Source organism: Sardina pilchardus, chromosome 6, assembly GCF_963854185.1.
Source record: "Sardina pilchardus chromosome 6, fSarPil1.1, whole genome shotgun sequence".
NCBI lineage: Eukaryota > Metazoa > Chordata > Actinopteri > Clupeiformes > Clupeidae > Sardina > Sardina pilchardus.
In genome coordinates this window covers 7,424,484-7,440,292 of record NC_084999.1, presented here as the reverse complement: position 1 = coordinate 7,440,292, position 15,809 = coordinate 7,424,484, and the positions used below count along the sequence as shown (strand labels likewise).

The 15,809-nt window shown below is 48.1% G+C and overlaps 1 protein-coding gene across 1 annotated transcript in view; it reads left to right on the top strand.

The window, feature by feature from the left end:
- Nucleotides 1–15,809, top strand: part of snap91a (synaptosome associated protein 91a) — a 58,155-nt gene that overhangs the window by 39,454 nt on the left and 2,892 nt on the right. The window contains exons 11-23 of the mRNA XM_062537934.1: nt 85–164; nt 2,594–2,794; nt 4,186–4,269; nt 7,101–7,451; nt 8,351–8,404; nt 8,753–8,836; nt 9,214–9,285; nt 9,641–9,742; nt 10,297–10,356; nt 12,328–12,522; nt 14,506–14,922; nt 15,121–15,145; nt 15,714–15,807. Of these exons, the coding sequence (XP_062393918.1) occupies nt 85–164; nt 2,594–2,794; nt 4,186–4,269; nt 7,101–7,451; nt 8,351–8,404; nt 8,753–8,836; nt 9,214–9,285; nt 9,641–9,742; nt 10,297–10,356; nt 12,328–12,522; nt 14,506–14,922; nt 15,121–15,145; nt 15,714–15,807 (1,819 nt within the window). The remainder of the gene's footprint in view (nt 1–84; nt 165–2,593; nt 2,795–4,185; nt 4,270–7,100; nt 7,452–8,350; nt 8,405–8,752; nt 8,837–9,213; nt 9,286–9,640; nt 9,743–10,296; nt 10,357–12,327; nt 12,523–14,505; nt 14,923–15,120; nt 15,146–15,713; nt 15,808–15,809) is intronic.

Below are 15,809 nucleotides of genomic sequence, written 5' to 3'. Positions count from 1 at the left end.
CACACACTCTCTCTTTCTCTCTCTTTTTCTATCTCTCTCTATCTCTCTCTCTTTCTCTCCCTCTTTGTCTTTGTGTCTCTGTAGCGGCTTGTCTAATGACCTTGTGGACTTTGACCTGTTGGCTCCAGGAGCAAGTTCAGGACCTCCGACATCCTCCTGGGGAGGTAAACTAAATACCAATACCACACACACACACACATGCACACACACACATACTCACATCTTCTCCACACACACACATACATACACACACACACATACACACTCACATCTTCTCTACACACACACACACACACACACACACACACACACACACACACACACACACACATATACACACACACACACACACACACACACACACACACACACACATATGCCCAATGCACCCATACAGAGCACTCTCTAAGATGCTGTTGATTTGCATTGTGATGACAGAACTCTGCGAGGGTGGTCTCAGTGGGCTAGTTTCTCTCTCTCTCTCTCTCTCTCTCTCTCTCTCTCACACACACACACACACACAGACACACACACACACACACACACACACACACACACACACACACACACACAGACACACACACACACACACACACACACACACACACTGAACTCTGAGAGGGTGGTCTCAGTGGGCTAGTTTCTCTCTGAACTCCATGTGCTGGGCTCAGCTCAGATGTCATTGAGTGCTTTGCCAATATGCCCCACATTCCCCTTTCACTCACTCACTCAGGTGCTGAATTATTACTAATGATGAATGGACCTGCTGAAGTATTCAGTAAATCATATTGATTTATAAGACGCGCTAAAGTGGCCTGCAAACGCTCGCTTTTTAATCTCGCTGACTGTACAGAGCGCTCCGAAACCAATCAACAGGCGGAAATGCTAACAGCGCCGAGGGCATGTGTGTGCTCTTTGTGATGAAGTGACACCATTAGTGAGGGGAAGTGTTGCTAAATGAAAGCCGTTTTCAGGATGCTTAATGGAGCACGTGAGCCACGTGAGGATGCACCAGTGATGAGGATGCAGCAGGAGCCATCGCTCTGGCAGCTCAGCTGCTGGATGTGGAAGAGACTCCAATCAGAGCCTGGCGTGCTAGCATTAGCTGCTAATATGCTACGCGGCTTGGATTGCTACAGTTAGGGATGGAGAGAGACCGCTAGTGTGCACCACATGAAAGCAGCTGTATGGTCCTCCTGATCATTCACCTACTGAATGAGTCATACAGTGACTATAACGCCACTGGAGCCAGTGCTCTACTACAGCTGTATCTGGGAAGGGAAAGTAGCAGAGCCAGTCCCGATCCAATTCAAATCCAATCCAGATTAGTCCGGTTTCAATCCAGATCTAATCCAGATCTGCCCCACTGCCGGGCCTGGTTAGAGCCAGCTCAGTATCAGAGATTATGGGCTGCTGATCCCTGTGGTCCAGCATGGGCTCAGACATAGCACGGCTGTTAATGAGTACAGTTGGGACTCTGTCCCTCACCATGTCTGTCCAGTGATGATTTAGTTAGCACGGTTCATTTGGCCTGGAGGACCCACCTGGCTGTGGATGCCCCCTTCCCTGGTGCTGAGCTGCAGCTCGGATGAGGCCTCTGTGTGGGAAAATGAGTTGCCAGACTATTATCCGGGTTTCCATCCAGTTCATATTCAGCAGAGGCTTACAATGATTGGATTTGATAATCCAGATGGATAGAGATGTGTGTCTCCCTCTGTGTGTGTGTGTGTGTGTGTGTGTGTGTGTGTGTGTGTTTACTGTTTATGCCACTCTAATGGTATTTCTCTGTTTACTCCCTTTCCTGCCTTTTCCTCTTCTCTCCCTTCTTGTTCTTTATTTATTTCCATCTCTCTCTCTTTCTCTTTCTCTCTCCCTCTCTCTCTCTCTCTCTCTCTCTCTCTCTCTCCATCTCTCTCTCTCTCTCTCTCTCTCTCTCTCTCTCTCTCTCTCTCTCTCTCTCTCTCTCTGTCTCTCTCTGTCTCTTTCTCATGGTGCGGAAGATCTCTTGGGTGGGGGTAAGTAACACTGTTGATTGCTTCCCTCTCTAAAACAGCTCCAGTGTTTGTTATTCGGACTACAGAGTTTATCCAGTACCTCTCTAAACACTTACATGTCCAGATTCCTTTGGGTGCACAGACCGTGTGTGTTTGTAACACTATGTGCACAGACAGATCTATTTGTTGATTTCTTGTCTGCTTTTTAACTGCTTCTGTCTCAATCAGTGCCCGTTCAGTATAGTCAGCATTGTCAACTTTCTCTAAATGATCTCAACAAGCTGTCTTTCTCTCCTCCTTGGTTATCCTCCACTTGGTTGGTGTGGGTGTATGTGTGTGTGATGTGATATGATGGTTGTATTTCAACATTGCTGTGTGTGTGTGTGTGTGTGTGTGTGTGTGTGTGCGCGTGCGCGTGCGTGTGTGTGTGTGCGTGTGTTCGTGTGGGTGTGCATGTGTGTGGGTGTGCATGTGTGTGTGTGTGTGTGTGTGCGTGTGTGTGGGTGTGTGTGCATGTGCGTGTGTGTGTGTGTGTGTGTGTGTGTGTGTGTGTGTGCGCGTGCATACGTGTGTGTGTGTGTGCATGGGGTTTCCATCAGACTCCCTGACTGCTCCTGCTGCCGCTAGCTCTGCTGAGCCTGCTACCGACTCCACCCCTGACGCGGCTGCTCGGGCCAACGCTGAGGCCAACGGCCAATCAGAACCCGCCGCGGCCGCTGCTGCTCCTGCCCCTGCGGCAGTCGCGGCCCTGCCTGTGCCCGCCCCCACCACCTCCATCTCCGACATGGACCTGTTCGGAGGTCAGTGGGTTCGTCGCGGTGCGCCGAAATCAGCCTGGGGGTTGTCTAGGCAACAGGTGTCTGGTCAACTGTGACGCGCTGAAAGGGTTAACGTCTTCAGACCGGACACATCCGGCACACTAGCACATGTAGTAGAATGAGAGTTGTATACAGTAACGCTGTAGAGGGCTATGCAGCCATTACTCCCCCTCACACACTGGATCTCACTCTCTAAATCAGTCTGGACATCTCACCGGAGCCCCTCTAACCAAATAATCCCATTACAGTGTACTGGCAACCAGCTATGTATCATTTATTCTGCTGTTCCCCACTGCACAGTGACCTGGCCTTTTCCCTATCCTGTCTTCTTTCAAAAGAATATTGATTAAATATTTGCAGTTTAATCAATGACCAAGCTAAATACATACAAACCCTATTAAACGCTATTAAACTCTCACTAACCACCCTTCTGAGGGGAAACCTTCAGCCTCCTTCTCCTAATCCTGCTGAAATCAAAGGCGAGTCCATCAGACCCTTTGATCTTCTCGACCCCCTAACAGAGCCTGGCTTGAGTCATAATAACAATTGAAAACATACTGTATGTTTTGTGCAGCCATTTCTTCCAGCTCCTTCATTGAGTACGAAGGGCCCAGACTAAACTGCTTCTCCACGTAGCCTGATGTTTAATGACATGAATGATCTGTGATGAGGAGGTGACGTCTCCATTCCTGGAGGTCTGGTCTGGTGCGCAGATGGACGTCCAGTCCAGGGGAGGACGCCGTGACAGTGAACTGAGCAGCTTAGCAAATTAGCTTTGTGCGTCACAGTCATTTCCTGTGTATTAGCCGCATTGTGTATAAGCTGCAAGTTGTGTGTTTTATGCAAGTTGAAAGAAACAAAACCATATTAATACCATATTAATTGCGCCTGTGTATTAACTTTATAGCTGAAGAAATTTGGCAAAATCAATGTATAAGCTGCGTGCGGCTAATAGTTGGGAAATGACGGGTACTGTCTTTGCACTGCAGTCTAACGATGAATCAAGATTATGATAAAGACGTCGGCAGGCACTCTGCATGCACACACACCAGCTCTCCAGGAATCAAGCTTTCACAGATAGCGACTGACTCTGCCGCATTCGGGCCAGAGCTGGGCCACACGACACGGCTGCCTCAGAGTCACTTGCTATCTCCCAGCCTGCATCTGAGATAGAGGACCAGTTTGGCCTGTGTACAGCTTCTTCTTTTCCCTGCTCACCTTCACGTTCTCAATTTCTCTCTCTCTCTCTCTCTTTCTTTCGCCTTTTCATCTATTTGTTTGTTTGTTTGTTTGTTTGTTTGTTGTTTCCAACTGGCTGCTCTGTTGATGTTTGCCTTTGACCCCGCCCCCCCTCATCTGCGGTGTCCAATCAGACGCGTTTGCTCCCTCCCCCGGGGAAGGCCCGCCCACTGGGGGCGGTGCTCCAGTAGCTGCTGTTGATGCATGTGCCGGATCTGGTGGGTGATGAGATTACACTGCCTTTCAGCATTGTGTGTGTGTGTGTGTGTGTGTGTGTGCGTGTTTGTATGTTTGTATGTATTGCGTGTTTTACATGTTTTGTATTTGCATGTGTATGCGTCTGTGTGTCTTTTGTGTGTGTGTGTGTGTGTGTGTGTGTGTGTGTGTGTGTGTGTGTGTGAGTCTGTCTGTATGTGTGTGTGTATGTTTTGTAAATCTGTGAGGTTGACAACTGTATGATTGTGTATGTGTGTGTCTCTTCTGTGCTTTATTTGTTAGCAGCTCAGATTTTGAGTGAGTATCTTAGTGTAGTACTATCCTTGTGTAGGTGCACTATATCTGTGTGTGTGTGTGTGTGTTTGAGTATCTGTGTATGTGATGAGTATCTGTGTGTGTTTGTGTGTGATGAGTATCCATGTGTGTGATGAGTGTGTGAGTGTGTGTGGGTCAATCCCAGTAACAACTACACCAAACAATTCAGCAGTGTTTTGTGTTGGTGGGTCGTGGCGTGGAGTGTGTCCGCTCTAGTCCACTATCAGTGAGACCTTGTGTCTGGATCCTGTCCTGTCCTGTCCAGTCCTGTCAAGTCCTGTCCTGTGTTGTTGATGAAGATTCTGCCGCATTGCTTCAGAATTTTTGCAACCAACCCGCTTCCCAAATCACTAACTGGCCAAGTAGAGAATGGACTCTCCCAGTAGAGAATGGACTCTCCCAGCCTCACTGGACGAAACACACCCTGTGCGGCCCTAAAGTCCCCGTCCAGCGCAGTCCAGCGCAGTCCAGCGCAGTCCAGCCCGGTGGTCATATGCAGAGAGGGTCAAAGAATGCTTCGATCTGCAGCCTTGCACTGCCAGAGTATGACACAAGTCCAGGGTCAGAGAGCCGAAGTGCTGCAGGTGCTATTCAATTAAATTAAATTCAATTCAATTCAATTCCAATTCAATTTATCCCTGAGGGGCAATTCCTCCATGCAGGCATAGTGAAATATAAGACGCACAACATATAAGACATATAAGACAAGCCGAAAGGGAGAACAGGACAGACAGGGGTGTGTGTGTGTGTGTGGGTCCCTCAAAAACTCCGTGTAAGACATTGCTAGGAGCATCATTTCTGTGCACCTGTAGATGGTCAGGTGTGTCAGAGAAGACCAAGGGCAGGCTGTAATTGAGAAAAGGACTTCCTCACTCTTCTTCATTTGAAGTTATGAAAGATGAATTGGAAACAATGATTGGGTACACAGAGCTTCCTCCGGATCTCCTTCATTCAAATAACCTGGTGAATGGCTGTGTGCCAAAGCCTTGTTTCCAATAAATCTTTTTTATGACTGTAAGTCATTGATCACTAACAAGCTACAACATTACACTTACCAAAGTTACGTTGAAAGTTACATCAATTCAGAGCATATTGCTTGGTATTGACCCTGTAAAGTTTTTCCAAGCTATGCCAAGCCCAGTAATGAATGGAATTTGCCTGTACCGCTAAAGGGCAAGGTTTTTTTCATGGAGAATGGGCTTGGATGCACTCTAACTCTGCTTGATAGTCAGGAAATGTATCCACATTACAGATAAAAATGGTCCATTTGCGGTTTATCTTGCTAACACTCTATTCTATTAGCTTGAAGCTTGCATTTGCTTCCTCCACGACTCTCCACAACGTTGTTGTCGTCAGAGAAGCACCCTGAATACATTCTCATTAGCGGCTCTCCACACTGAGATCTTAGCAAGACAGCGCTGGCATTTAAGCAGGCACTCGGGCTGCACAAAAAGATGCTATCACATTAACAAAATACTGGCATGGACTTCAACTTTCTGACCCTGGACTTTCCACCTCTGCAGCTTACCCTCCCTAACACCCCCCTCGTCCCCTAACCACCACAGCTACAGCTACCACTCCCAAGTCCCAACTAACCGTTCTCATCCAGGAATATTCACAGGAATATCCCTAGATCGCCTGGCTCTCCCTCGGCTCCCCTCAACACCATATGTGTGTGTTTGATGATGTGACAAACATGAACTGATCAGTCTTTTACATCTTCTTCTTGTGTCTCTTGCTTTTTTGGGGGGCATGGACCAAGTAAGTACCCATAGGACCCTAAATAAGAACTGATAAAAGATAAAGCTTAGAATGACAATATCCGCTATAGAGTTATCTATCTCCATTCCGTGTGTGTGTGTGTGTGTGTGTGTGTGTGTTGCCTTTGTTTTTCTGGAGACATACAATTACTCTAGAACACTGTTAGAACCGCCCTTCCCCACCCCTCCTCCACCGTCCCCTCTCTGAAGCATTAACGTTCTCCTGTGTCCACATGGCCTTAGTAGAACCGGCACAGGAACCCAGTGCTGTGGTAGAATGCAGTTAGGAAGAGTGGTTACACAGTCTGTCTCCATGGAGACCGCACCAGGGACACAGACATATCTGGCCCATCCGTGTCTGTGTCTTCTGTCTGTGTCTGTGGTTAGCTGGATGTGAGTCTATGGTTATCTGTGGCTGCAGCAGAAAGGTTAATGGTGGCCTCCCGGATCAAATCCAACCGTGCTTTTTGCTTTTTTATCTCCCCGTTCCACGCCCTCCTGTTCCGATCTTACAGAAAACCTGAAGCTTTTGGTTTTCTGTGTGTGCTTATGTGTTGATTTGGGTTTTTTTTTTCTCAGTGCTGATTGATGACTAACAAATCTCCTTTTTAAATCTTATCCCTCCACCCTTTTCTCACCCCCACCTAACCCACCCACCCCTAACGCCCCCATCTCTGCCCCTCTCTCTCTCTCTCTCTCTCTCTCTCTCTTCTGCAACCCCTCCATGGTAAATAAAGACCCATTCGCTCCATCAGAAGGGAGTGGAGCCATGGCCCCAGAGCTGGATCTCTTTGCCATGAAGCCAGTAGACGTTGGCGCGGCGGCGGCGGCGGCTGCCAGCCCCACGGCGGGTGCGGAGATCTCCTTTCCCTCGCCCAGCGCCACTGATGCTGATGCTGATGCCACCGCTGGTGCTGATGCTGCTGCTGCTGCTGCCACCACCTCCCCTGATGCCGCCACCGCCATCGTCACCTCCGCTGCCACCTCCGCTGCCACCTCCCCAGACGCCGCTGCCCCCACCACCACCACCACCACGGCCTCCACGGCCTCCGAAGCTGCTGCTGCTGCTGCTGCACCCGCCTCGGCTCCCTCCCTAGACCTTTTTGGTGGTAAAGACTTCTGCTTCCATTTCATTCTCTAACAGGACTCTCTCTCTCTCTCTCTGTCTCTCGGCCTCTCTCTGTCCCTTTCTCACTCTCTCTCTCACACTCACTCTTTGTCTCTCACTCCTCTCACTCCCACTCTCTCCCCAATGATCTGTCATTTCTCTCTGTCTGTCTGTCTGTCTGTCTGTCTGTATTGATTTCTATCACTCTATCTGTTTCTTTCTCTCCCCAATCATTTATCTTCTCTTAATGTTTTCTCTACCCCTCTCTCTCTCTCTCTCTCTCTCTCTCTCTCTGCCTGTCTTTTCATGTCTTTTTCCATATCTCTTGGCCCTGTTCTACTGTCTCACTCTCTCTCTCTGTTTCTTCTCTGTTCTCTCTCCTTGTGTCAAGCTCTCTCGCCCACTCTTCCTCTCACTACTCTGTTTGACTCTGTGCTTCTTTCTGCGGCTCTTCCTGTATCTGCATTTTGCTGTGCATCATGGGACTTGTAGTTTTTGCTCTGCCCTCTTTGCTCTTTCTCCCCTTGCTCTGCTGCCAGCCCCACTATCACTTTAACCTGGTCTTGCTCTGCTCATTCTCACAACTTATTTTCTGCTTTTCTTATTTCTCATTAATATGATTTGCACTGTGGTTATGTTTCATCCTTATGTTTTATCATTTTGGTGGCTTATGGAGGTTTTATTTTTTTATGTATTCAAACTAAATACTTAATTTAATCGAAACATTTTGATGACCACCTCTGCAAATCCATTTAAGTTTACCTCTGGCTACCTGTACATTTCATTGTGACTGTAGACTATGTGATCCCCCTTGCTGAACCAGGTATCGGATACTCATGTTGAGGCTTTAAACTCACACCCAGCGGTCCCGGACTGGCCGTATCTTCTCATTTCTCTTAGGTCAAGAGGGGTCGTTCAACGATTCAGACTCTGAAACTAAATCTCCTACTGCAGGTAGTCAAAACTAGAGGAAAGATGCTGTCCCTCACGGCAACATCTTTCCCCTTGTGACTATTCCCCTTGCAGTAACACTTTCACTAGTATCTATTGCTAAATTTGCTAAATCAACTTTGCTAAGATCTATTTCTTCAAATTTACCAGTTTTTCCTTTTATTTTAGCCCAATTGTTTTTAGCTTGTTAAGATAAATTTTGCTTTAATTTTGCTTACTCTTGATTACACGTATGACTTGTTTGCTGCCTTGCATTTGCCTGTCTCTGATTGGTTACTGCTGCTCCTATGCAACTCCTTGAGTTGAAACGTGTGTGTGTGTGTGTGTGTGTGTGTGTGTCCTTGTTCATAGATATGTTTGATTCTATGCCTGAGCAAACCTCCCCCTCAGCATCCAAAGCAGACGCTACTCCTAGCATAGGCCTATTTGGTGCAGGTACAAGAGTTGACTGACTTGTTTAGTGTTCAATGTCTTCATCCCCTCTGGTTGTCTTCGTTCTCCTCCTCCTCCTCCTCCTCCTCTTCCTTGTTCTCTTCCTCCTCTCCTTCCTCCCTTTCTCTTCGTCTACTGCCTCCTCTGTGGTCTGTCTCTCCTCCACACGTCCTGGTCTGTCTTCGTGTGATGTCTTCCTGTCATAGTGATGGAGCACCACTGGTGCATGTTGATGCACGCGTGTTAGTGAGTCAAAGTAACCCTTGACGATGGCATGATCTCTCTAGCGCACTCTCTCTGTCCTTCCTGCCCTCACTTTTTTTTTTATTTCTCCTCTCCTCTTCCCCCTCTTCCTCCTGCTCTGACTTCTGATTGGCCAGATCTCCCTACAATCTCCCGTGGGCCCTCCCCTCTTCCCCCTGAGGCTAATGTGACTGGTGATCTGCTGTCGGGTGAGTCTCTTCCTGTATTCCTGAGCCACTTCCTGTATTGTTGCGTGTCCCACAGTGACTTGTGCGCTGAGTCTCCCTCAGTGGTGTTGTGGATCTAAGTGTCCGTCTATTAATGGGAGTGTCCACCTGTCCTCTCATTCCTCTGTCTCCTCTATCCTCCTCTCTTTTAATCTCTCTACTCCTTCTCTTTCTGTTCTCTCTCTTTCTCTCTCTCTCTCTTGTGTTTTTTATCTGCGCTTTTAACAACCAATGTGTATGAAAGGTGCTATATAAATACACTTTTATGCATCTTTTTCATCGCTGTTCTCTCTCTCTTTCTCTCTCTCTCCCCTCTCTCTCTCTCTCTCTCCTCTAGATCTTTCCCCTGCGGCCCCTCCCGCCGCTTCAGTGGGTGGTGACATCACTGCATCCTCTCCGCCCAAACCTGACGCCGCCCCGGTCATCGACCTCTTCGGAGGTGGGTAGCTCTCTCTTAGAATGTCCACCTGTACACCTGAGAAACAGTCGCCCCGGGTTACAAACTCGACCCTGATGTTACAAGGCCCGGTCATTTTGGATAAAAGCTTCGGTTGAATCCCACTCAGTTCAGCTTGCTGAGCATGACATCACTGTCTCCTTCTTGTTTCTTATTCACTCTACTAATCCCATCTGAGAGAACACTTTTGCACTTAAAGATGATAGTGTTTCACTTGTATGGCTTCAGATATTATAAGCACATTTGTCAGCCGATAATGCCCAGAGGATCACATTTTGGGGCGGATTATGCTATCTGCTGCTTGAACGCAGTGTCAGATACAGCGTAGTATTCTAGAGTGTTCTAGAGTAGCATGTTTTCTAGAGAGTTCTAGAGTAGCATGTGTTCTAGAGTGCTCTAGAGTAGCATGTGTTCTAGAGTGTTCTAGAGTAGCATGACTTCTAGAGTGTTCTAGAGTAGCATGTGTTCTAAAACAGAAGAGGAGCACTTCTGCACTCACTGCACTGACCCTATGCCTGGTTCTCTCCCCCCATCAGATACCCTTGGAGACCTGCAGCCCATTGCCCCCACCGCCACAGGAGCTGACCTGCTGGGAGGTACGGCTCGGGAACCCACACCAGCATTCTAGATCTTAAGTGTTCACTGGCCACATGGAACGCAGGGAACACACTAGAGTGTTCATGGTGTCTCCATGTTACACATGCTTTGTTGCGCTGTAGCTAGACCCAGGGGTGAGGAGTAGTTTTAATTTCAATTTCAATTTAATTTCAATTTCAATTTCAATTTAATGTCGCTTATAGAGCGCCAATACATTACACATGTCTCAAGGCGCTTTACAGAGTGTTAGACATTCAAAGAGAGCCCATGAGTAACAGGGGCAAGGAAAAACTCCCTAGAATTGGAGATACATATAGGAAGAAACCTCAGACAGACCCACGACTCAAGGGCCCAACCCATCTGCCTTGGGTCAGTTACAGTACAGTCATTTGTAGTTTGAAAGTTACAATGACAATGAAAGTTCAAATAGTCCAGTGTAGGGAATAAATTGTCCATTAGTAATCCATTAGTTATTTCTGAAGGTGATGGGTCACTGGGATCCGAGGGCCAAAGATTCGGGCAGGGAACCACAGCAGGCGATGTTAGGGCAGTCATAGGGATGGCGAAGGCAATGGCGATGGTAGGGCAGTCAGAGGGATGTGACTTCAGGTGTGATGAGGGACAGGCACAGAGATGGTTGATGGCTGGTGATGGTTTACCTCACAGGTGAGGTATAGGGGAAAGGGAAGAGAAATAGAGTGTGTTAGTATTACTGTAAGTCATATTAAGTATTAATAAGTATATCAATGGTGATATAAATGGTTATACTATAGAGGGTTTACAAAACGCTTTTACACACCTCTTTTGTGGGGACAGGTGCGTAGGAATAGGTTACCCAGTTAAACCCGAAGAGGCATCCCGCACATCGTCCACCACGCGTGCAAACATCCACCCACCCACCACGCACGCAACATCCACCCACCCACAATGCCCCCCCCAATGCCCCCCCCCCCCAGGCGAACCCACACACCACCTCTGAACCGCGCGTCGGAGCAGCATGGCTGAGCATGGCCAGCCAGAGTCCGCCCACAGGCGGCGCCACCCATCCGCAGACACCCCCCACCACCATCCGCGAGCAGAGAGAACGGGGCCCGCGCCAGCCCCACCCCAACCACAACACCACGCGAACACACACCACGGCCCGACCAGGACACAAAGCAACACTGAGGAGTTTTTTGTTCCGTAAAATAATGTTTCCAAAATCATTTCAGTGGTTCATCAACTGGTAACAGGGTGAACGGCTCTAGAATCTTTGATAGTTTGTCTTAATCGATCACTGTGTAACATTGCAAGTGGGTAAAACTGGGGCTGTTTGAAGTATGGATTAGAATGATTGTATTTGATGTTTTTCAGACGCAGTATGATAGGTATTGGGGCGGTATTGTAATGCTCTGATAAGGGATTAGATTGGACACAGATTTATAAGCTCCTCTGTCCGGCCTGGTCGGCCATGTAAAGCCATGGCTTCAGTTCCTCGGCAGCATATCAAAACTGAAGTTGTGACCCCACCTCACCCTGAGCTGCAGTGTGATAGAGCTGACACAGTTACAATGAAGACTAATAGGACCAGTTTCCACACATGGATTGCAAGAACTTCCTGTGTATTAGAGACGGTACAGTGAAACAATGACCATGTGTTATGCAAATAATAACAATAATAAGAAAATTAATTCTGTCACAAAAAAACGACATTACACGTGGCGGGTACTGGTGTCAATCTATCCGCGACTTGTATGTTGTGGATCGAGATTGATTGAAGTTTAAAGAAGTTAAATTGACTGAAACGGAAAGTTGGACTTGGACTAGACTTACTGTATATGGGAACCGGAACATGTATGGGAAACCGGACTTTTGTTTGTTATTTTGTCAGCACTAAATGACTAGAAGCAGTGGGCATGATGGTATTAAGCAAGGTCAGCCTCGGCATACAGTACAGACCTACATTGTCTGATCCCAACCTACCCTCCCAGGCCTGAGTCCATCGCTGGCCCCCGGTGAAGCCCCTTCTCTGGCCCCGGCGTTGGCCCCAGCTCCAGCCGCGACGGCGTCTCCAGCCCCCACGAGCGCCCAGAATGACCTGCTGGAGGCCGCTGGGGACTTGCTAGCACCCACAGATGCAGCTGCTGCCCCAACAGCGCCCTCTGGAGGAGGTTTTGATCCTTCAGGTAGGAATGGTTTAGGCAAGTGTGTATTCTCCTGTGATAGACAAAACACATCTACAAGCCACTGGACATCTTTGACTATTTAATTCTGCAACTATGATATGTGGCATAATGTGTCACTCACCATTTTTGTAAAAGACTTTGAAGGCTGCTTGCCTGCAAAAAGATTGCTAATATGTTTTTAAACTGGACGGCTATGTGATGTTGAGAATTCTACGGCTGTGGTTCTAATCTAAATGGCAGTATGATAAATTATATTTATTTTATGAAGCATCTTAGAGAGAAAGCGCCGGGGGGCCTTAAATTAAGATGTGCCTGGATTTGAAATCGAATAATTAAAAGCCATTATTACATGCAGTTCTCATCAAATTAGGTTGAGTTGTGATTGTGATTGTTTTGGACCTGTCTCTGGCTAGCAGCAGGGTATGACTGACTCTGTGATATTGTGCAAGTGTGTGTGACAGAGAGAGAGAAAGGGAGACATAATGCTTGTGTTTGTGTGTGAAAGAGAGCAACTGAGAAATAAAGAGAGAGAGATGGAAATAGTGTGTGTGTGTGTGTGTGTGTGTGTGTGTGTGTGTGTGTGTGTGTGTGTTTGCTGCCCATGCTGCTGCTGCTGCTGTGCTCGGTGTGTGTTGTGCATGAGTGAGCGGAGCTGAGATTGCTGCCCTGGTTACGTAACAGACAGGGTTCCAGCGCTTTGCTGAAGGCTTAACTCCTCACACACGCCTTTCTCTCCTCCCCCTCTCTGTCTCTCTTTCTATCCCTTTCTCTCTATCTCTCTCTCTCTTTCTGTCCCTTTCTCTCCTCTCTCTCTCTCTCTCTCTGTCCTTTTCTCTACTCCCTCCCCTCTCTCTTTCTCTCTCTCTTTTTTCCTTCCATGTGTATCATCAACACTCCCAACACATGTCTTTCTGTCCCCTCCCCCCCTCTCCCTCTTTCTCTCTTTCTGTCCCTTTCTTTTCTCTCCCTCTCCCTCTGTCCCTTTTTCTTCCATCTGTATCCTCCACACTCCCAACACATTTTTCTGTTGACCCTATTTTTCTTTCCTGTCTTCCTTTTCCTCTGTCTTTCTCTTATCTCCTACCTTCCCTCCCCATCATGATAACCTTCCCTCTATCCATGGTTCTCTTCTGTTCTCTCTCCTTCTCTGTCTCTCTCTCTTTCTCTGTCTCTCGCTCTCTCTTGCCCGCGCTCACACTCTGCTGGTTCATTGCTTGCTCCCACTCTGTGATTGGTGAGTTCACAAGGCTGCGTCCCACAATGCTTTGCGGCATGAGCCATGTCTGACCTTTTGCCTGGGGCCAGATTGTTTAGAATCTTATAAGACACAGCAAAAAAACCCTCTCCCTGCCTGTTTGAATGGTGTGCTTTGATTTTCTTCTTTTAATATTGTTTTCTTTTAAGAGTTTCCACCCGAGGTGTTTGTGCATTATCCCTGTATTCACAGGGAGCGTGACCTTAGCTTGCTCATTTACCAAAATGTTGTGCTTGAATGCGGTAGAGAAAAATAGACTGTGTGTGTGTGTGTTGTAGGCTATAATAGATTCCCCAGCCTTGTTTTATACATGCATGCAGAACTCTGAAGTCTGTACTTGTGGCTTGATGGTCTTTTGGGCCCCCACCGTCGACTTCAAGGCAGTGCTGCCACCGGCGACTTGAAGGCACCTAACCCTTAACCTAACCCTTAACTCTAACCATAACCCTGACCCTAACCCTTAACTCTAACCGATAACCATAACCCTAACCCTAACCACAACCCTTGACTAACCCTAGCGCCCTCCAGGTGGTGCTGCCTTGTTAGTCGACAGTGGGGGCCCAAAAGATCATAGACCGTACTTGTGTGTTTGCACTGGTCATCTCTTGTCCAATCCTCTTTTGTCCCGCATGGTAGATGGAAGGTTCTAGAACACAAGTGACATTCTGACCTGTGTGCTCTCTCTTCCTCTTCCTCTTCCTCCTCCTCCTCCCTTCTCTTCCTCCCAGTGTTCGACGGATTAGGGGATCTGCTCATGCCCACAGTCACGCCCCAGAGCACCGGCGGCACGCCCATGGCCCCCGCCACTCCAACGCCGCTAGCTCCCTTAGTGCCCATGGTACCCATAGGAGTAGCGCCGCTAACAGGAATAGCGCCGCTAACAGGAATAGCGCCGCTAACAGGAATGGCGCCGCTAGCAGGAATGGCGCCGCTAACAGGAATGGCGCCGCTAGTAGGAATGGCGCCGCTAACAGGAATAGCGCCGCTAGCAGGAGTAGCGCCGCTAGCAAGAGCCCCATTAGTGCCTGCTGGAGCTCCGCTAGCTCCAGCCCCAGGGCCTGCTCCAGGCGCCCCACCCACTGCAACCCCACCTGCCAAACCCATCGGAGGAGACCTGGAATCGTCCCTAGCAAACCTGGTTGGAAGTATGTGGTGACTTTGCAGGCTTTCACGATCGGGCCATTGTAGTTATGATATGTAGCAGCTGGTCTTTAACCATGGCTGTCCTTTTTAAATGATATGGTTTATTATTAGCAGTACTCTTGTATGCGGAGTTGTAACAGAGATATAGAGTGTGGTGCTGGTTAATGTTCTGGAACTGATTGTCTTTCTCTTTATTGCAGACTTGGGAGCTGGACCTCAAAAAAAGTAAGATCTGTTTAGAGTTTTGTTTTGCTGTGTGTGTGTTTGTGTGTGTGTGTGTGTGTGTGTGTGTGTGTGTGTGTGTGTGTGTGTGTGTGTGTGTGTGTGACAGAGAGAGTGAGAGAGAGAGAGAGAAAGAGAGAGAGAGAGAGAGAGTGTGTGTGTGTGTGTGAGTGTTTATGCGCTTGTGTGTGCTTGCATCTTTGTGTTTGCAGGCATGTCCATAGATGTTCAAATTCATATGCGTGTTATTCCCAGATCTCTCTCAATCAGGCACTTTAGCTCTAACTGCTGTTGGTTTGCATTGATCAGCGCTCCTCAGGCAATCATTCCCCTCGTCTGTGGGCAGTATTGATCCAGGGCCTCTGTCATCAGTGCAGTCTGGGTCATAGTTGATCGATTGATTTGGTCTGAGTCGTAATTTGAGTAAATCGCTGAGCCACTCAGCCACTCCGCATTGAGTTTGTGCCACTCTACCTCGGGGGCGTGAATCTCAGCCATAATATGATTGATAGACGGATGATTGATTGATTGGGGTTGAGTGAGGTTGATTGACAGGTGTCTGCTCCAACAGGGACCAGCAGTGGAGTGAGAAGAAGCTGACAGGCGGCGCTCATTGGACCCCGCAGGTGGCCCCGACCAGCTGGGGAGCCCCTGGGGCTCAGATGGT